Source organism: Zosterops lateralis (genome assembly GCF_965231275.1).
Source record: "Zosterops lateralis genome assembly, chromosome: 6".
Lineage (NCBI taxonomy): Eukaryota > Metazoa > Chordata > Aves > Passeriformes > Zosteropidae > Zosterops > Zosterops lateralis.
This window is the reverse complement of record NC_139761.1, coordinates 27,426,386-27,449,420: the sequence shown is the minus strand read 5'-3', so window position 1 is coordinate 27,449,420 and position 23,035 is coordinate 27,426,386. Positions and strand designations below refer to the sequence as shown.

Below are 23,035 nucleotides of genomic sequence, written 5' to 3'. Positions count from 1 at the left end.
AAAGAAAAATCACTTTATCTAGACAGAAAAATATTGTGTTTGCCTTCTCTGGATGAAATTAAACCAGAATAATTTTTACTCATGAATACAGTTTTTTCTTTTCCCAGCTTTTCTAAAGAACTTTCATGCCCTTATTTATATTCAAATTGTTTAAAGATTTTTTTTTAAAAATGCAAACTAAGCTTTTTATTTCATAGCCACTATTTGCTCAACATTAGTTATCAATTAAACTAGTCATTTCAATGAATGTACCTTTACTATTAATGCTTTTGCACTGAAAGTGGGGCATTCAGCTGTCTTCCTCTGCAGCATTATTTTATCATTTACTTGGAAGTGGCTGCCTGTAAGTTGCTTGGCAGCACCGCTCCGTGACCTCTGCTGACTAGAAGCTGCCAGAAGTACTATATCCATTTCTAGCTGATGGCGCCTGCTTCTATATTTAAAAAGAACTTACAGATTTTTTTTTTTTTGTGCAAATAGTAGGCAGGGGGGAACCTTATTGTTCTGATACGCAGAGTAATTAGTAGCAATGGAACCTCCAAAACATTCTGACATCAGACAGAAGGAGGCTTAGTACCTCCCTTAAGGTGACTTAGTGCGTTTCCACATTAAACCATCACAGTAAAGAAGCGTTTACACCTTTCCCTCCGGGCGGTGCGGAGAGGAGCGCCCGCTGCAGTTCCGGGCCCGGCCAGCAGGTGGCACGGCGCGCACGGCCGGGGGGACCCGGAGAGAACATCCCCGCTCTCCTCGCCCAGGATGGCTCCTTGCTCAATATTACAGTTTAAAGTTAAAGTCTGTTCCCAGCCGGCTGGGAATAACAAGTTGTTAATACGTATCTATTAAAAAAAAAAATTCGAAACCACACCTCAAAAACCCCAAAGTATGAAAATGTATTGGTAATGGAGGAAAATCACACAGCCTCTTACTTTACAATTATAATGCAAATCAGCTTATGGTTACTGGATGGCTCAGAAAATTGGTGATGTCCCGGCATTTTTGTCTTTGATCACTGGTTTGAGTTCAATCTAAAATTGTGATATTGCTCACTTGGCTCAAAAGAGATCGCTTTGGTGGTTTCAGGCAAATGCATGGCTGTTTGCATCATAAAATGATGACAGCTACTTGGCAAACAACTTGAAAGGGGAGGCTAAGGCTTTGTCTGAACAGTAAAGTTGGGCTACTTATGAGAATTTAGTCCAAGTGATAATATTGTCTGGATCTAGTCATACTTGTATATCTATTTTTGTATGAGTAGGGATTTAACCACTAAGTTATAAGATACTTTTGTGCTCATATAAATACGAGTCTACCTTAGAAGTTGTGCCAATAGAATTTTACTGGTAAAAGCCCCAGCTTAGCCAACAAAAGAACACAAATATTGAGAGAGGATTATTGAGAGTAATTAATTAGTTTCCTCACCCTTAAGGCTATGAATACATGAATAAGTCTGCTCAAAACAAATTAGACAGGGAATATGCGAATCAAGATTTTAAATACGTGTGATAGGAGAGTTATTAAGAATGCAGAATATTGCAGCATTTATACTACTAGTCCTGTATCCTCTGCAGTACCTTGCCTACACTCTGTTGCCTCCTTCCCAGAGTCATGGAGTTATTATCTTCATATACTCTCTGCTATAAGAGTGGAAGAGCTGGAAGGCAGTCTCCTTTCTTCCATCCAAAAGCTGCCTAAGCCTCCTCACAAGCAAAAGTGTGTAGCAGTTCTACAGTAAATGTGGAAACAGTGGGTCTATGAGATGAAAAAGGCACTGCAAGGGCTCGAGCAAGGGCAAAGGCCTGAGGCTTTTAAAGGAAGAGCAGGGAGTGCTCCCTGCCCCAGGCGCTGTAGCCCAGCCACAAGATGCTTTCAGAAGCAAACATGGTCAGTTTTGACTGGAAGGCTGGGAAACAAAACACAGAAGAAATTATATTTCTAGTACAGGGACTGACACCTCTGTCCTATTGATCAAAAATTATATTATGCAACCGTGCTTCTTTTTCATCTAGCACTGTGAAGGATTTTACTGCTGCCACCAGTGAGTGACAGACAAGTCTCTGTGTGTGCATTCTTTACTACCTCGAGCTCCGTATTTTGCACAGAGACAGGATATACAGAGGTGAAGTTTAATCTAATACTATGAAACTATATTCTACTTTGTCACGGTACTTTGTTAGCAGTGTGCTGAGATTTGTGCCAAACAAGGCAGGAAATCCATGGATCTGCCATGACTAACTAGTGGCTGTTTTTAGCCTATGGGCACTGTGACCTCTGAGGGAACTGTGGTTGTAATTACACGGAGTCTGTGTATTTATGAATATTTCAAATGTGTGACAAAGAGAGTTTTGTAAATGGATTATAATTCACATTTTATGGACACAGTATACCCTTTGCCTCCCACAGAACATCTCTTCTAAGGGTCTTTGGATGCATCTAAGTTAACTGGAAATGTGAGAATATATCACTTAGTGTGCCTGCCTTTTACTGGCTTTGGGTTCAAGGTTACTGCTCTCTGTGCCCAAGTCATTCATTTACTTTCTTTGTCAGTTTGCCATCTACAAATGTAGTTAAATATAGAAACATAATGAGGAGCTCACTGAGAATATTGTACATTCCTGCATATTTTTGAATATTGCACTTTCCAAGTGTCAAAAATCCATAAGAAGACTAAGATAGGTCAGGATAATATCTGTCTGTGTAATATCTGTGTGTGTATCTCTTGTACTGAGACTGAATTTTTATTAATGTGAGCTTTTTTAGAGGAAGTGAGTTCATGCATGCAAACCTATGTTGCCCCAGCTGTGAAGCTCAAACTGTTGTATTCTTTTTCACAGGTAAGGGGCTAATAGTCATAAATTTTTTGAGTATGTAAAAATATTGTGCATCTGAATTGTTGCAAAAAGGGGAACAGGTATACTGGATACCTAGAAGTTTTGCTTTGTGCTTTCCAAATTTCCATGTATGCATTCAACTTCCTAATCCTAAAATCTTTCTCTGAATTTACTGAAATGTAGCAATCTTGAAAGCAACAGTCTGTGGATTGTTTTCCTTCATGTTTTACTGAGCTCTGAGAATGAGAAGGGGTATTTGAACTTTAAATAAATACTTTCTGATGACTATTTGTTTAATAGGAACTCTTCCAACTTTACTGTTAGTGTATATGCATATACATACATCTGCATTTTTTAGCTGAGAGGCTGTTTTCAGACCACAATATGAATATGAAAAGGCCATTAGCAGAGTGAAAACAGTTAATCTTGAACCAGCCCATTTTCCAGATGGAATGTTGATGTGCAAAACTTCTAAAGTCAAGTTCAACCCACAAACATTAAAAGTGCTCCTTATTTAGATCTCCTTATTTCCCTAAGAAAAACTAGAGTAATTATGTTTTACTTGTAGGTCTCCTTTCACCTATTAGTGGTTTTCCAGTCTGGAGCTGTGAGCCAAATGCCTACTCTAACTTTTCACCACTTAGTGCCATGCATATCCTTGATTGTACTTCCATTTGGCAAACTAAAGAGTAAAGCCTGTGGATACATGCATTTTACATGAGCATGGGCTTTTAAAATCACCTTAATTATTGCTTTTATTAAGATTCCTATTCATAACAACTAGTGATAATCTGTGGTGAGCATAGAGATACAATGCCATGAGCAAAAGTGGTAAGCTTAGAAACCTCAACAGTACCTAATTAGTCTCTGAAGAGCTTAAATCCTATTTCAGAAGAAATCAGGAAGGCTGAAACACCTAGAAACCCTCAGGGATTCATGCTTGCAAACATAATTCACTTTTGAGAAACACAGTAAAGCACTCTGACCTGTGACTTCTGGCAAACTCAGATACAGCAGCAGAATGCCCTCACTCTCCTTCCTGCCTCTTTTCCAGATGCCAGAGCTGGCAGAATGAAGCATCACAGCTCTAATTCACAATTGGACAAATTAACTTAAACATTAATATTAAAACTGTGTTTAGATTCTTCTGAGTGTCAACCAAAAGAGTTGAAATATTCTATTTTTGCTCTAAGGCCAGTAAAAAGCAGCTGGAGGCTGAGACAGTAACATCTTAAATTGCTGCAGCTGTTTACTTGGTAAATGTGAGCCAGGTCCCTCAAGTCAATTTTTATTTTTTTTAAGAATATGTCAGTTAAGTTTCCATGTATTAAATTCAGTGACCTAGCTGCTCAAATAACTCATGTTTTTACAGGCCTAAGTCAACAGAAGAACATAACATCTACTTGCTTCTCACAGGGTAGTTATTAGGACTCTGAAAAAACAGTCCCCATTAGAAGTGTCAGAGGTCATTACCAATAAGTCAGTGTTCATTTTGGAAGTTATACAGAAAACTATTTAAGTTATAGTTGACGAGTGTATCATAAATTTATATTGAAAAATAGTTTGTCTTGATAGAAATACTTTAACAATATCTGCCAATTTTTGTCAAACTTTGGCAGCACACACATGCTTACAGATTTCAGCATTTGCCTTAAAGGCACATTTTCATCATGCCTGTTTTCCTTTGTAGCTCCCCTGGTTGGCACCCTGCCTGGCAGACTTCTGCAGAGTGGGGCCTCAGGTTCTCCAGACTCACAGAAGAGATAGATTCCCTTAGTTTAGGGCCTTAGTGTTTGGATGCCCATGCAAAACATTTCATTTCATGGAACCTTTCAAAAGACCAAATTTTCAATCTGAAACAAGTAAACTTTTATTAAATTCTTATTTGTAAACAGCTGGCGTTCAAATTTGTAGATGGGTTTAGTAAGACAGCAAAATAATTCATGGTTCTTATGTGTGCTTCCTGTTCTTCACCAAAATAAAGCAATGATCCATCAAGAAGCACAGACAAATATTAGCTCGCCCAGTAGACTCCAATTTCAGCATTGACTCACTCCAGTTGCCAGAAACAAGGTAAGCAAAAAGCAAGGTGAAATCACATCCCACTCACGTCAAATTTGTCACCACTGGAAAGTGCTTGACCTACCAAGAGTAAAACCTCTGGTTTGCATTTGATTTGGTTGGGTTCTTTCCCACCTGGCATTTGCATGGGAAACCCCATGAATACAAGATTTTAGTTCAGATGCCACAAGTCTGGTGAGGCAGAAGGTGGCCAGTGCAGTATGTGCCTAACTTCCTTTGTTGAATACATTATTACCTATTTTTCTAGGGGAAAAAACCCTAACTTGTTTCTCCATGAAAGTGGTAAGCTAAGCTACGTTCAGGGTGCTAAACAACTACAGGTACTCACTCCTCTCTGGAGTATCTGCATAAAGCAGAGCTTTTCCTGGATGCCACCATTTAGGTACACCTAGCTGAATAATACTGCACCATCATCCATAATTACCCAACTCTGAACTTTCACCCAGTCTTATGGACTGAAGTAGTATATGGGGGTTAACCTGCCTAGTGATTAATTCTTAAAATTTCCCTAGTGGGCTTTTTTTTCCTTTTCCTTTCTGACTTATTTGAATGGATGCCAAGTATCTGTATCAGCTTGATAGCATTTTCCCTATCACATCTATGACTTAATTTTCCAGGATAAATTCAGGTGTGCAGAAGAGGTGTTGGTTTATCCAATAATGTAAAACAAATAATCTGTCTAACAAAAAAGACTGTTATTAAGACAAAAACCAGATAGCTATTGCCTTGACATGAGAACAGGATTTGCTATTTTCTAACCCCTGGAGAGGTGAGACTCTAGGAAGGCTTTTCAAGAGTGAGGTGTAGAAGGGTAAGAGGAGGGAGGATGAAAAACACAGAAAGTAGAATATCCAACTGCTATTGAAGAGACTTTGCTAAGATGAGAATGAGGAGGTCTGACACATATCTGAGACAAAGGGAGAAAAAGGCATACTGATGGGAATTCCTTTCCATCCTATGATGAGAAGATGTGGATGGATGGATGGATGGATGGATGGATGGACGGACGGATGGACGGATGGAGGGATGGATGGTGACATGTGGCTAAACAGCTGCATGACACTTGAGCTGTGCAAACTGCACAAGTGCATGCTTTTGCTCACCTTGCTTTAAACTGGACAAGACACTAAAAAGACCTTAAATCTTATTTCAGAAGAAATAGGATTTAGAAATAGGATTGTTTCTGAATTACCAAGGATTGTAGAAGTAAAAATGGCAACTTAATATAAATCAGAAATTCTGACTTCCAAGTGTGAGTTGGATACTTCTCTGCACACCACAGCTAAGTTTTGACACAAAAACTCATGTCTTCAGATGTATGATTACCTGTATACATGTGCTTGATATGCACAGGATATGGTGCAGCAGAAAAAAAAATACCATCAACATCTTCGGGTCAACACTTACATGCAGCATAACCACTATTAGTTTTGCTTCCATGATGTATGTGCAGGAACATTTAGTCTAATGGAAAATGGTAAAGGCCACGGAAATGCTACCACAGAGTAGCTTACAATTCCTTTTTCCTGAGTAAAAAAAAAAAAAAAAAACAAAGGAAAATTATACAAGACAACACAACCCCAGATTTACTTCAGTACACTTTGATGCTGATGTGTCTGGAGGAGCAAATTTCCATTTAGACTACAAGTTAGGAATCAGTGAATTCATCTGTCTGGCTGAAATGCAAACAGTTCAAATTTCAGTGTGTAATATTTTTGAACAGCAGCAGGGAAAATTTTAATGTATTATATTGGCTAATGGCAGATTATTTTTGAAAAGCAGTGAATATTTGCACAAGTTTCTTAAAGTGATGAAGTGAGCTTCAGCACCCAAAAACCCCACAAAAACAAAACAGGCATGGAGAGGAAAAGAAGTGAAATGTGCCCCTAGTAATTAGAGTTCCTTGGAAATCATTTTTAGTAGCTAGTCAGGAAGTTTCTCAGGTAGAAATTTATTTATACTTTTGTCTCTGCTCCATTGGCAAACAGCTTATTGAAAGTGCTCCATGAGATTGAAAAAGTTTAATATAGATCTGTGCTGAGCAAACTCATATGCATGCTAAGCATTGTTATGGAAGAAATCAGCAGACATTGGGGGTTAGTAGTACTCAGTGCTCTTCCTCCACTGAAAGTTGCAATTTTTATTTTTGTCACCCAGATCCATAGACATGCTGTTGAAAGTTACAGCAGTTTGTTTTCTCGCTTAATTTCTACACAACTGTCCAGCCTCAAGAACAGAGTGCCAGTATGCTATTTGATATTTCTGAGAATTTATCTGTTGTTGAAACTACCTTTGCACAAGAGTTAGTATACTAATTGCAAATGAAACCAAGTCACTAATAAAATCCCAACTCACATAAATTGATCAATATGAAAGCAGAGCTCCAAATCTGTTATTCATTAATACCAAGGGATTGAATGACACAACAAAATTAAGGCACTTCTGTGATGTCCAGGCTCCTTATGAACAGTCATGGTATCAGCATCTGAACAAAGGCTTTATGACTCTGGTAATTCTCCTAACTTCCCTTTAGAAAAGTTATGTGACTTGACCCCTGGAGTCCTCATAGAATGGAAAACATATAATCTTTCTATATCCATGCATCAACCAGGGCACCTGTGAGTGGACTTACTTTTAAATATACTCAAGCACATACATGTTTACTGACAGAAAATTTGATATCAGTCCAAATCTATTTTTATATTTACTTTACAGTCAATTGATGCTTAAGCTAAAGGCTGAAAGAAAAATAAACAATAGCCAATGATTAGCCAATTTTTAGTCTTGTAGGAACATGCCGACAGAAAATACAGCCTGGCAGAATACTCAACGTATTTGACCTTGCCCAACAAGAGCTGCTTCAGAACATGTTAAAAGACCATGATTATGAGAGACTTTTAAGTGGAAAATGGTTTTCGAATTTTTGGAAGTGGGAGTAGGGAAAGAAGGTGGGGAGGAAGAAGAAATTTTAAATTATTTTTCACAATACTTTTTAATTTTCTAGAATATAATTTTTTTTCTGTTTGAATACAGGTGCCTTTCCTTCATTTTCTCTATACTACATACTAACTATCCAGCAGAGGTGCAAAATACCAAGGAAAAATTCTTCTGGCTTTAGCAATGTTATGTATCTGGTTAGTCACACGCTCACTGAGGGCTTTCATTTGTATTTCTTCTAGCTTAGTGTTTTCGTTATGGTTAGCACTTGAACTGATGAGGTATGCTGGATACTGCTATCCACGTTCTTCTGAATACTGTTCCCACCGGGAGTCATCACTTTCATGGCAAAAATTTCTGGCAAAAATTTTCTCGGGACAAAGCTCTTCTTCAGTGAAAGAATGGATCTATCTACTGTAGAGATCATGACTCTAACATAACGCCAATATTGGAGCAGTGGAGCTTTACCATATGTGGCTACTAGATCTTATCTTTGTACTTCTGCCTCTCATACAATGTAGGCATCTCACCCCAGCAGAGGGGGAGGGAGAAGTGAGACAGAGTGCATCCAGGAGTCTTTTCACCCCGCTCAGACACAGTGCATTCAGACACAGCGTGAAAGTTTTCCACTGCCCTTCTCCTTTCCACACAGTCTTCCCCCTTCTAAACCTCAGTCTTCAATACCTACACATTAAATGTTTTTTTCCTGAGATAGATGTAGAATAAATTTCAGCTTTTCTGTGAGTTACTCTGTCACATGTTTTTATAGTGAAGCCAGAATGTCTCTCACTGTTAAAACTAAATGGCTTAGCATTGGTAGCCTAAGTAATTGTTAGAAATGACAATTAGTATCTTTAAAGTTTTCAGGGGAAGAAGAGCAAGCAAGAAAGATCTGCAATACCTTGTCAATTCAGTGGAACTCAGTGGAAAAGCAAAAGCAGCACATTTCTCAAAAAAACTAAAATTCCTTTAATGTATGCTCAACTTCCCCACTCCCTCAGTGTGTTTCAAAACTGACTGAAGAAAATCAGTCCCATTAGGTTCTTACAAAATATGTATGATAGGTACAGAGGTTATCCAACAGCATTTTCCCACCCACCTCCACATTGTCTTCTTAACGACAAATTAATTTATTCTACATACTTCTGATGCCACTCCAGGATTACTTTAAACAGAAAGTTTCATCAATGAAACTATTTTAACAACACTTTTATTGAAAACATACACAAAGTCAACATGTTATTTAGCTTCTGAATGTACATATTAGAGAATATTCATAATAGAGAAGAATATTTTAAGAAAAGGGGAAATACAACTGACATGCTGCAGTTTATATTTTACTAAGGCATTTAGGCTTAAGAGCAAGTTATACTGTGTGCATGTGTATCTATATACACAAACACACAAATACACACAGGTTATCTGATTTGAAACTGTACAATTCTATGCAAATCATTATTTTTTGCTTTTTCTATTTTTAGAACACTAAATAAAGCTTTATCCAAATAGTGGAAGTTGTTCACAGAACAGCAGTTATAATCTACTCTTCAAGAGTTTGCTTACAATTACAATACTAACGATGCACAAAAAACCCCCGAGATGTTCACGGGAAAGTTCTCTCTTACCAAAATGAGGCTTAAGTAAGAAAAACACTAGTTTGCAAAGGCACCGTGGAGACAGGTTGTAATACATTAAATACAACATGAATCATTCACAATAACAAGTTTAGTGTTTCTGGGAACTTTTGTAAATACAACACAGTTGGTCACACAAAAATGTTTCTGTTGATTTGTCTTGGCAACTCAGATATATCAACAGTGTAACAGCATAACAGCTTTGTTCCCATCTGACAGAAAATAATGGCAGTTCTGCAAGGCAAACGTTAAACCTGACCGTATGTATTTATTAATTCCACAGTGTTTTGACAGATTATAGGGGATGCAACTTAAAGGATGCTGACACGCTCACTGAGGGCTTTCATTTCTGTTTCTTCTAGCTTGGTGTTTTCGTTATGGTTAGCACTTGGACTGATAAGGTGTGCTGGATACTGCAATCCATGTTCTTCTGAATACTGTTCCCACCGGGAGTCATCACTTTCATGGGTGATGTAACGTTCCCCCATTTTACATTCCAGTTCCCTTAAATCTAACCAGGTTTGGTAGTCCTAAAAAAGAATAACAGTATTAGTTTTAGATTTCCTAAAATAAATTACATTCCCTTCTGCTATCAATAACACTTAAAGTGCTAATAACTAAGCTATCTAAGGGTTATCCCTATTGCTCTAGAATGGAAAAATCTTATTACATATAAATGTGAAAACTGCCTAAAGATATACATTTCATCTCTAGAAGATTTTTTGATGAACTGATTTTATTGTCACAAGTATAGTATCGAGATGTTACAGGTTGATTTGCAAAATGTACGGATACGTGTAGATTGCCATAATATCTAACTCAGGCATGGTGGCAAAGCAATTCCTCACTCTGGTCACAAGATGAATAAGGAAGAAGAAGCATCTTTAAATCATACGTACATGTACATTCTAGTGGTCTGTATCAGCTGAGACAGCATCTCAGCATAATGATGCAAAACATAAATTCAGCTTGAGCTAGAAAAAAATCCTTTTCTAAACTTGGGCAATTACTGGTTTGCTCAAAGAAACGTACTCATCTAAACATTAAGGTAGTTTGGAACTCCATGTTGACAGTCAAATGTAAGGCTGGAAGTTAGCTTGAGTCTCATGCTGTTTAGACCATCATGCACTGCAGCCTCTCATCTAATAATTTCCTTTCTTATTCCCACCCAAAGCACACGTGTCAAGCTGCGGTAATAGAGCCTATCCCAGCCTCATGTAGACTGATCTCTCCTCATGATCCTGTACTGAGTTTTCTTTTTTCTCCTTCACCTTGTCTCAGCCTAAGACACAACTCTAAGCACGTAGCCAAAGCACCAGAAAGGCCGAATACAGTAAATGAATAAAGCTTTCATCCTTAGTATCTCATATACTTTGGCCCATTTCTTAGAGTCATCCTCTCAGAGAACACCACTAAGTCTCACTGCCCTGTAAGGAAAAATAACCACTGTAATCTTTCCTTTAGCTTGCAAGGCAGGACTCTTCTAGACAGAGGACTCATCCCATCCCTGGTGCTAGAGCTGCTGCTGAACTGCCTCCTCTTAGTTCAACTCCAGTCACTACTATACAAGAAATAAAAGTGGATATAGAGGAGAAGGACTCCGTCCTGCCATGTCAGAGAGCCTTGCTGCATCCTTGCTGCAGACCCTAGCACAGACACTTCTGGTCCCCAAAGACTCAAGCAAATGCATTCTGCAATGATTGCCAGGGAGAAGGGCAGTCTCAGAGGAAAAAACTAGTGAGGGACAGGAAATCCGGAAGGAAGAAAACAGGCTCCAGATAAATGTCTCTGAGAAAGGTAGAGTGTGCAGTATGAGCAGTTACAGCCTTTTTCCTCCTACCAGAAGATCACCATCTACTTTGAGACACAGTATCAGCTGTAAGATACTGAAGTAGGACTCAGTTTTCTGGTTTGATAAAGATTCCTTTGGGATTGGGGATTATGCATCTGGTCTATGCCATGCCTGTGCCATGATTACTTTCCTAGATGTAAACAAACCTCCCGTGGGAGATCCAACAGGCTGATGCATCTGTCTGCCCTCAGCCTGTACTCGTCTCCAGGGAGGAACCCAATGCCCTGGCCTGGGCTGTCCCCAGGCTTTCCTGCTCCTTGGCTGGGGATACTGGGACAGGCCCTGGCTCCTCACTACTGTGTCTTAGACCTTAAACTTGCAGTGATTAGGCTGCTGCCAGGATAAAAACCAATACCATATCATATGGTGAGCACAAGACAGACTCTGCTAGCATCTAAAAAAGTCCTTACTTCTCAGTTTTTAGTTGAAGAATTCAGTTGAATATATTCTGTGGTTAATGTATTTTCCTAGCGAGCACACAATTTCACTAGTCTTTGTGATGACTGTGAAGTGGAAGCCTATCAAATCATTTTAATAAGAAGTGAATCAGAGTAATCTCCAAGCAATTAAATAAGTCAATTGACTACATGGAGTTTTTTTATATACATAGTTTTCTCAGTAGACAAATATGCTAAAATATTTTTGTAATGTATTTTGAAAGCATGAGACTGTTTATTATTGGAATCTAATACTTCAGAAATTAATGAGAAACCATAGGTAAATCAGTAAACAAACATGAGGTTCTAAGGATCTAAAAACATCTTCAGGTAGATTTTCTTAGATTCTACTGTGCTTAAAGATGAAGATTTGTTTTATGTTTAGAGTCTAAATGCAAAAGTCAAAACATGGAATTTGTAGAAATACCTGTAACCATGGGTGGCTTAACGTTTTGTCCACACTGTAGCGCTTTCTCATTTTCACTTGCAACAAATTATTTATGAGATCAATAGCTGAAAGGAAATAATATTGGAAAATGTTAGTTTAAATGTATTTGTTTCAACTACAACATGAAAACAGAAAGTGACACAAACATAGTAATTGTAAAAAGAGGGCAGTTACCCCTTCTTACAATTTTTACAAATTGCAGTCAATGCTTATGTACCTGAAGGCACCCTTCCTAATGGGATTACAATTGTTTTACTGAACAGTAAAACAATTCTCACTCGGATCCTGCTCAAAAGAAAAAACCTCATGTAAGTGAGGTCTACAGTTTTGATTTGACACATAGTGGCAACCAAGGCAACCGCCAAGCCTCAGCTGAAAGGCAAGGAGAGGTTTATTCCATTGCTGCCCCAGCACCGCCGGGCGCGCGGCACAGACACGGAGTCACCGGCCCCGTTGGGCTCAGCTCATCCTGGTGGAAGGGGGCACTGACTGCCTGTCCCCACAGATCAAAGGGCTCTGTGCACCCACAGTTTGTCTTGAGGCTGTGCTTCTGTGATCTCTCTCCCAGCACGAAGTAGAAACTCAAACTATCTGATATAATTTCATTTGCTATATTACTCAAAGTGTTGAAATTTAGGTGAAGGAAGAAAACACAAGTTTCAACAGCAAAGAGTCTTTGCTACTTTTTAACAGGAAATCATGCAATACAAGAAATACCACTTCTTGAACTTGTAAGAGTTCTGTCTGAGTAACAGAAGCCAAGATGCAAGTGATACAGGCAGGGCAACAAAAGAATAGTGTAGTACAAAGCAAAGAAGAATCTAGGAAATTTAATAATGACATTGCGTGTGCTGGAATTAAAATGCTTAAAAGACACGGAAAGTTTACTGTTTTTCTCTCTGTTTAAACTCACAAAAACTCCATCCTGTTCTGACAGTGTCCTGACAGCCACTGTCTTACAAAGCTTAATGTAAAATGAATGAACAGTAAGATTCAAGTTTACTCCATTTCTGAATTAAAAGAAAAAAAAATCACGTAATTGTTTGATGATTAAGTTTTGAGCTGTACTGCTGAAAAACACTGAAGGTAAAAATTTGGAAGGCTTTAACATTTATTTTAGATGTACAACCTCAGGGGACTAAATTTGGGCATCATCTGTTACAAAATTAAATATTCTGTCTAGCAAGATAAAGCAGTTTTGAGGAGAGGGTAGTAACTACATAGTATTTTTAAGCCTTTTCACTGATTTTTTTAAAGGGTTTTAAAGTAACCCTTATTTTAGGAGCTTCATAAAATTTTGTAGTATTCCGCTATAAAATCAATAATTAAATAAATTCAGAGTATTAAGAAACACCACCTATGGTCTACACACATCTATGGGAATGCACCAGGTTATCACCAAGAAGGCAACCTGAGTGAAAGTTCTGAGAGGATTATGGAAGTGCTTTTTCTAACCCTTTTATGGGCTCCTGTTTAGCGCCCATGATAGTGTAAGCAGTCAGGTGAGGACTTTGCAAAGTTCCAGGAGCTGGAGACTTTGTTAAAGGGAATAAACTAGCCAACTACTCCAGTAGAATGAGTACTGGCCTTTTAGATAGGTGATCATTCAGCAGAATCCCCAGCAGAAAAATTCAAATGCAAACTTTAGAAAGTTCTTATCCCTTTGATTTTAGGAAAGATGGCTCTTTAGTTTCAATTCAGTGGAAAGAATCTTCACGGTAAGGAGGTTCATTACTCTATACTGCTTATGCAAGATTAATATGGCAAATAATTAATTTGTAGTACAGACAAAGTCACAATTTTTACTCTAAGTATCAAATTAATACAATAATTACTTTTCACAGGACCGACTGCTTTAACTCAATTAGGATGTGACTGGCACATAAATGCTAAAGTTTACAAAATAAATGAAATGCTATTGCAAACATATCATTCATTTAGTCCTTCTCTACAGATCTAAACTTTTTACATTAGTTATAAACAAGAACATCCTTTTTTCAAATATTCTTAAGGATAAACTAAAAAAAAGCAGTCCTAAATTAATGATAATTTTATAATTGATTAAGATTTTTTAAAGTACACTAGAATATTACCTACTCTTACTGCCATCATTTTTACAAATTTAAGCTGCTGCCACTAATATAGGAGGTCCAGGACTTCCTAGGCCCTGGATTTTTCTAACAGATTAATTGATTAAACGTCATCATTATTATGATTTTTTCATACACTCAAATCCCTTTCCTGCTGCTGGTCAATACAGCTTTGTTGACAAATACTCTACAATACATGCAGTTATTTTAGCATAAAATGATCTTCAGCTGGCTGAGATTTCCAGAGACATAGATTCAGCTGTACTCTCAAAAAGAAATCCTTGGCAATTCTAAGCTGTACCCTACAAGAGAGGTTTCCTAATACTAATTTATCCTAGCAAATGTGTAAGGAGAGCCAAGACCTCCATTTCAACAGCTAGCTAAACATTTACAGAGGCAGAGAGCATCTTTGAGCTATAACATGCACTGACCTCCTCATACTCAATGCTCACTCATTCATGTGACTTCCTCATTAAGGTGTGAAGCACCCAGAGTTTCTATTCACTTGTTGTAACAAGTATAAATAAATACTGGCTCAAAGGCAGCCGTGGTATTTATTTATGACTACAGAGCATTGTAACAGGGACACAATAATCAAATTTAATGCATGATAGGAAATTGCACTGTTTCTTCCCAAATTATTTTAATAATTTTAAGTAATGTGAAGCACCTAATCAATGATGTGCACTTCATACAGCCCATCAGGCTAGTAGTAATAGCTGTGCTAGTGGTAGCTGATGAAAAAATAATTATAAATACAATGTTTAATGAAAATACAACAGAAAAATGAAACATTATGAATAATTTCAATCCTGACATAGCACATTTTAGGACCATACAGTTCAAAGGAATAGCCACCACAGTGAAGACAGAGTACATACAATATACTAACAGGCAGACAGACAAAATCCATCATGGAGTTCTATCTTTATATTTAGCAGTGTTTATTTCTAGTAACATGCAGCTAAGTCAAAATAAATCTCTTGAGATTATGCAAATTTGGTAGACTGGAAGGTCAAAGCTGGAAACAAACAGTAAAGCTGTTGAAAACAGGTTCCATGTTTGAGACACGTGAAATTTAAAGCAATAAAATAGATAAGAATTCTACAAGTAGATTCCTCTATATCAGTATCTAGCAAAATGCCACAACAAAGACTGAATTAAGTTTAAACTGTCATATAGCAATTCAGTGAATTTAGAAATTGTAGCCTGGCTTGACAAACATTGAAGATAGAGCAGAAATAGACTGGGCAATGAAATGCTGAATGGCTCTGACAAAACCTGGTTTTCTAAAACACACCAAACTACCAAAAACTACCTATCTCCAGTAATGTCTTACAATTCTATTTAGACATTCAAAAACAGACTGAGGTTTTCGAATGTGTTCTTTCAAAAGAGTGAAGTTACTGGAAAAATATGGAAAAATGCTGCCACTTAGGTAAAAATCAGAATTTCCTATGGAGAAATCTGAGACCCACAAAATTGAAAGGTCTGAGTTTTCATAAGTTATATTTTAAGAGGAAAAGGAAGGATAAAGTACACAAAAAAGTTAAATTGCTGATCAGGAAGAGCTGATGAAATTAATCCAGGAGTTATGACATAATACATGGAAAGAGAGGACTCAGTGAATGACTAGATCATATAAATGACTGGCAGAGAAGACAACCGTTCCTAGTGGCTTAAAAATATTAGGCACTCAAAAAATATTATTCTGAAATGGGTTCTGTCTTTTGTCTTGGCTTGTAACTGCAGATTTTTATTTTAAGAATTGCTAGAAAATGCTACAGAAAAAGTAACTATCAAGAAAATAAACTAACACAGACCAGAATATTGAATAATATGACACACTTTTCCTCCAAAACACAACTTATCTCTATGTGATTTTCCTCTGAATCTGTTAGACTTTAAGTATATTACTTCTATTACCATGCAGTTTAAACCATTACGGGTCATGTGCTTTTTATGAATTTATCACCTCATCAGTGCAATTTAAAATTTTAAAAGCCAATTTTACTTAAAGACCAGTAATTGACTAAGTAACTTGTGATGGGAATATTTAGGCTATTTTACCACTGTTGTTACTTTTCCAGACACATTATTTACACATGATCAATATCAAATTTTTTCTTTTAAAGTTTTGCTACTCTCTGCCTTCCAGCTCACAAATTAATATGTTGTTGTTTAGCAAGTATCATGAAAAGCATGTAGTGTGCACTAAAACCAAAATGTGCTAAACACAGACTAATTCACTCTAATTGCTGCAATATTAAATTCAAAGAAATACATGCTTTTTCCTCTCTGATTACAATAAAAATAGAAGATAGCAGCAACTAAGTTTAGCTATTCTTAAACTTCTAAGAATAAAAACTTAAACTTTCTTTTTACATGAGCAATGGTCTGAAGAGAGCACTAGAATAGCTACAGTTACAGGAAGTTTTGAACATTTGGGTCCCTGAGTCACAGTAATAATCATGGACAAGACAGAGAAAATTTAACTGCTGTTCACCTTTCCTCAGCACCCAACTTTGCAATAGGCATGCAGAAGTTCCTTCATAAAACCTTTAAAATAATCTGTTTCTCCCCCAAGTGATTCAATAATTTGTGGCATTAATGAACACGGCACTGTTCAGAACTGCAATCCAGATTAGATGTGTCAGGACACCAGGACAGGTTTGCATTTTAAACATGCTGCACTGTCAGAGGTAAGAGAAACTGGATGGACCCAGCAGGTCCACAGGGACAGATCTTGCCCTCTCACAAGCTGTGCAGGAGAGTGGAGGAGGACATGACATAAACATTCTTTTATTTTCCCTAAGTAATATGGAGTTTGAGTTCAAATTTCAGCTCTAAAAATCACCCTTATCATGTAATACTTGGACAGAGATCCAGACTTCAGCTCCCTGTATTAGACATAATGGAATCTCTTCAGACATTCCCCAGGTTTTCATTTAGCACAATAGAGTGGTTCATCACCTAGCAAGACAAAATATGTAATAAAATCACAATGTATAAGCAGATTTTAATTTAGTAATTTGTTAGAGTGTGTTTCCCTCCCTTCCACATGCTTACAGCTTGGTATCCATCAACTCTTAATGAAGGCTGTGATTCTACAAATGGAGAGGTAACACCCAAGTAGGTGAGTTTTCTGTAGGTGCTCTACCGAATCTTCACCTCTGAGTGAAAAAATTGATCTTCTGTCTACCACAGTAGAAACTTGTGGGAGACAATTTCTTGCAGCTTCCCCTGTGTTGATTGCTGTTTGCTTATCTCTAGCGACAGATAAAGCATTGCTGCCAACAGATTCTGTCAGCTTACATATCAAAGTGTGTGGAGGTTCAGGAGAACTTCAGTGTGTAATTGTGCAGATTTATAGCTTTTTTTTTTTCTCCAACAGATTTCAAACTTCATCTGCCACTGAGATAAAATAACAAACAATGCTCTCAGAGCATTTTCAGAAAAGAATCTCACATGGCTGTAATATATATTACAGTAAGTAGTAAGCACACTACTCTAAACTATGTTTAACAGGCATGTTAAACATATCACCTGAAAACCAGAAAAACAATACTGTAAATGCTAATATTTAAATTCAGTTTGGCACATATTACAATTCAGAAAAGGATATAAGAATCTGATACTTATGTTTCTTTGCTTTAAGACTTACAATCCTGCAGAATTCTGGACTAAAAAAAAAATCCCAAAGAAAATTAAGGTGCCTGCAAATGTTATGCACCTGAAAATACTATGTATGTGAAAATGTTAGTGAAACCAGAAGTACCTATTTTTTTTAATGACCTACTTAGTTGTGTTTCGACACATTTTTAACAGAACTAATTTACCTTCTTTAAAGATGTTCCTAGTGAACTAGTTACATTGTTCTTTTGTTTTTTATCTAAAGACTTTGATGCTGTTAACCAGAACTCAAGTTTCAAAGGTCTCACAGTTATCTCCAAGCTTTCCCCCCCTGTATAAAGTCTCTTGTATGACATTTTCTCACACTGTTCCTGAAATCTCATCTACGGAATTCTTCACTTTTATATTCTCCACACAAAGGTATCAGAGTACACCATCCCATTGAAACCAAACTCAATTACTGCAACAAGTAGAACAAGAAACAGACTGCAGATGCAATAGAGCTAAATGATGAGGTATATAAATATACACAAGAACAATTACAGCAGCTTAAGCTCCCCACAGATTCTACAGCAATCTCATCTGTAGATGGTTATGTGGCTCCTTCAACACCTCCTGGAGAGATCCCATGGTAGAAGATTATGCCATATGCAGTCTTTACCTGCTCTGTAGGAAATATCTAAAGCAGCTGATAGCACAAAACAGACACGATACATTACTGGAAATTTTTTTAAAAAAATTCTGTTATGTACAGGAAAAAATATAAAAGCAAAATACATCTACTCTTTTTAGCACTTATATAAGAACAGCCACAAACAGGTATTACCTTCAAGAGAAATTTCCTTCCATGGATTAGGTGGATACATGAAAGCAGCATTCTGGATTTGGTCATGTATGTCTTCATCTTCATTGAATGGAAAGGTACCACTGAGGCTTACATAAATGATGACACCCACTGACCACATATCCAGAGATCTGTTATAGCCTTTGTTCCTCAGAACCTCTGGAGCAAGGTAGGCTGGCGTTCCTACAACTGAACGCCTAAATGATTTCTCTCCAATGATTCGGGCAAAGCCAAAATCACAAAGTTTTACCTGTTCAATGAAGAAACACTATAGTAAGACATACATTACTTTTATTATCAAATACAGAGTTGCAGTTTTATCATCAATTAGTTGCAAGATGCATCTCTACTGTTCCTTCAAGGAACTCCTCTTTGAGAGAAATATTCTTATTCCACTGAAACAGCAGACTGGAATACCAGTCCATAGCATCTCTTCTGTTCCTTCATCCTGTTAACACAGTTGTGGATAGGCTTAAAAGGTCAGGTTCCTGATGAAAGTAGTAACATATAGTAATACTTATTCATTCACAGCATAAGAACACAGTAACAGAAAAATTGTTTTACCTATGGTTTTCTCCTAAAACAAGCAACTTGACAAAATTTAGCTCTTCAACTTCCACTTTTATTTTATTGTGGATCTAGTTATACTCAGTCTCTAGGCAAACTTCCTTGTCTGACTTCTACAAAGTAACAGATTAAGCAGCTTGAAAATTTTAACTTAAAACAACTCGGTACAGATCCTTCCCTTCCAATTATTGATATTGATATTATTTAAAAATTATCAATAGTACTCATTTTGATTATGGGCAGTTCAGGGAGATTGTAGGTGAACTCTGTAGACAGAAGGTAACAGAAGCTGATAAAAATACCTTTTAATGAGAAATATATTCAAATATCCTGTGATCTACATGGCATTTAAATTCAAAGAATTAAAGAAGAAGCTCTTGTTCTTCATGAGCTCTACTCGAATTTTCAGAAAAATAACCTTCTTTCTGGAGCAAATCAACCAGCCAAGTAATTAGTGCTGTAATGGCAAGCATATTAAAAATTGTCGCAGAAGTAGCTATGTCACACTTGAAAATCTAGTTCAGTAAGATAAATAACAAGAGTCAAGGATTTTCAAATATAACTTCTTTATGAAGTGGTTTGAACAAGTGATCAACTTTTTGTTACCTAAAAATTCTGTGCAGACAAGTCACTAATCGTTTTCTTATTCACATAAACATTGCTAACACTTATTAATTAGAACAATTTATCTTAAGAAAGGGCATTTTCTACTTGCCTGTGGGAAAGGATCAGCTGATGCCAGTAACACATTTTCTGGTTTGAGGTCACAATGAACAATGTTTTTGAAATGAAGATGTCTTAAAGCAACAAGGATCTGTGAATAAACAAATCAAATTATGGTTGTTTTATATAGTTTGAACAGCATCAGTGACGAGAGAAGTACAGACTGGTGTGAAGAAAACCAATCCAATAAGGATGTGCCTTTTACAAGAATATCAACAATGAAAAAGAAAAACCCAACAAAAACCAAAATGCTGTGCCTCAAGTTTTCTTGATGTTTCACTGCATCAAACATGTTTTTTTCCCTCTCCAAGAGTTTACATTACAAACATCTTTTAAAAACTGGGTTCTAAGTATTTGTTTACTTTTTTGTGCATTAAATCTTTGAACATGGTAATATTTGCAGAATGACCTTTCATATCTAGATTCAACTAGGAACATTTCACAGAAATATTATATGATCCAATTATATAGTGTTTCTTGATGAGAGAAAGAATGGAGAGTGCTGTATGTATTTTTGTTCTGTTACATACACATAAACATAGCGACAGTGTAACACATATCCATCCTTTTTGTGTGGCTCTAACTCAGTTACTTGTGTTTGGTCAGGGGCTGACAGAATTTGCCATTGTACTAGACCAGTGAATGGTGGGGAGGCTGAATGAACTTGTGAATAGAAGAAATCAAATTCTAAAGCTGGTAGCAGTTTTGCCCATTAAAGCCTGTAAACGAGGAAATCTGTTAAATTCTATCCCAAATAAGGAATTTATAATAATAAACACCATAATACTGCTGCTCCTGCTACTTTCTTTTTTCCTGACTGCTCACTACCCATGTGTGTATCTAAATTTAAACTAGTATTTCAGGCAGCCAAAGAAGCAGTATGATAACATTACAGGACTATAACAACAGAAAGCTCAAATAAATCCCATATCAAATTGTTAATAGAAGTAATAATGGAATCCAAACTCAGACACAGCCAGTACTGAAATCCAATCTGAGCACAGAAAATAGGTGTAATAGGTGCATAGTATGAACAGCAGTGGTTCGATATCAGGCAGTTCAAGAGATTGAAATTTCTTTTTGTAGTTCTTCAACAGTTTGCTATTAGTGCTTTCTTTTCTTGTGCTTAATTCCATCGCATGAGAAACTGCAGCCTGATGTCCCGTCCATCCAGCAGCCAACAGCTCTACATGGGTCTAGTTTTTAGTCCTCTTAATGGTTTACTATCTATCAGATAATGTACAGTAATGCAAAGAAAGCTGTTTTACCACCCCTGTTTTACTCAGATTTTCATAAACCAGACAGGTAAATTATGTCAAAAGGAAAGCATAAGAAATAGTGATAATAATTGACCTCAAATCTCCTTCTAGGTCTATAATTAATTCTTACCTGAGTAATTAAAAACTTAGTTATTCTCTCTGGCAATCTGCCCTTTTCACTTGACAAGATCATCTCCAGCATGTCTCCATGGAGTTTTTCCATAACAACAAAGACTCTTTCTGGCGTCTCAAACATACACTCCAGATTTACAACCCCAGGATGATGAAGATTCTATTAAAGATAAATAAAGCACTAGATTTCTCAATATGATCAGTAGCTTTTATCACTACATATCCAGATTTCAGACTTCCACCTAAACCAGACAATCTTTCAGTATTTCATAATTTAAACTGTGTGCCTAACCTGCAAGTGACAGGGACAAAATTTCTAGGGACAGTACAGTATGAATTTCAAATTAGTTTAACATATATTTTCCTTATTGTGCCTAGTACTTAAAACTGCAGAAATTCTAACTCCTGGTGTGACATTGCTGATACATTTGGTTTTGACTTTTTATGGAAAATAAGCAGAAAAAATACAAACATTTTTGCAAAACCACTACTGATTATAAATTAAAATAATTATATTATTATCTGGTATTTATAGAAATAAATAATGGAGCTAATACAGTAAAAAAGAACAGAAAAGTACCTGTAAAATGGCAACTTCATTACGAAGTTGACTTTCCTGCTTAGTTGGAAATCTTAGTTTATCAATTATTTTAATGGCAACATCTCTTCCAGTTTTGCGATGCTTTCCTGCATTAATAAAACAAAAGCTCACCATCAATTAACATGATTATTATGAAAAGTGTCCTCTTTTCATGGGCTGTACAAATGGCCATAACCAAATAATTCTCAGAGCTGGTTTGCAGAGAGGACATTAAAAGTTTTCTGTCATTTCTCTTCTTTCTACCCTTTGACAACAGAATTTTTCTTACTATCACCTGACAAAGCCATTTAAAAATGTAAGAAACAAACATATGAGAAAGTTCGCCCGACATTTCAACAGTACAGATGCAAAGTTAATTTTCTCATATATATATCCAAACTGCAGCTGCATTCTGTGCAACTGGCTGGTTGTGGACTTAGTCCTTCACTGGTAGCTCCACACTAGCAAATAATGAAATATGTGATAGCCTTTAGGCATGTTAGTGCCTGTCCCAGGTTTATCAGAGAGTCAGATACCTCAGTGAGAAATTTTTGTTAGTTCTCACTTCTCACTGTCTCAAACAACAGCTGTACCTAAATACACCCCCAAAAAACTGCTGAGAAAAGGAGAAAAGACAGAAGAAAAATAAAAAGAGAAACAATTCTAACAAGCTACTGAAGAAACAATTAAAAAATGCCTCACTGGAATATGTAAAGAAACACAGAAGGGAGAATAATATTTTTTTCACCCATTATAGTTCTCAAAAAGAACAGCTTCCTGCACTTCAGGGCTTGCTTTATTAGAACTTACAGAGAAGATGCCGCTATTGATATACACTGACTCACTACTAGGCAGAAAACTTCAATCTACAAAATGACTTCATCAACACTAAACATAAACATATATTTTGTTGAATATATACTGCTTAAATGAAACGACAGCTAATTTCCATCAGAACATTTCAGAGTCCAGACACTTTCCCCATT

The 23,035-nt window shown here is 36.8% G+C and overlaps 1 protein-coding gene across 2 annotated transcripts in view; it reads right to left on the bottom strand.

Annotated features, from left to right (window-relative positions):
- Positions 1–9,063: 9,063 nt before the first annotated feature.
- Positions 9,064–23,035, bottom strand: part of PRKD1 (protein kinase D1) — a 112,708-nt gene continuing 98,736 nt past the window's right edge. For both annotated transcript variants that reach the window (XM_083863475.1, XM_083863476.1), the window contains exons 13-18: positions 22,050–22,156; positions 21,468–21,629; positions 20,071–20,169; positions 18,771–19,038; positions 12,201–12,286; positions 9,064–10,014 (exon numbers count right to left, since the gene is read on the bottom strand). In XM_083863475.1, the coding sequence (XP_083719601.1) occupies positions 9,796–10,014; positions 12,201–12,286; positions 18,771–19,038; positions 20,071–20,169; positions 21,468–21,629; positions 22,050–22,156 (941 nt within the window). In that variant the 3' untranslated portion in view covers positions 9,064–9,795. The remainder of the gene's footprint in view (positions 10,015–12,200; positions 12,287–18,770; positions 19,039–20,070; positions 20,170–21,467; positions 21,630–22,049; positions 22,157–23,035) is intronic.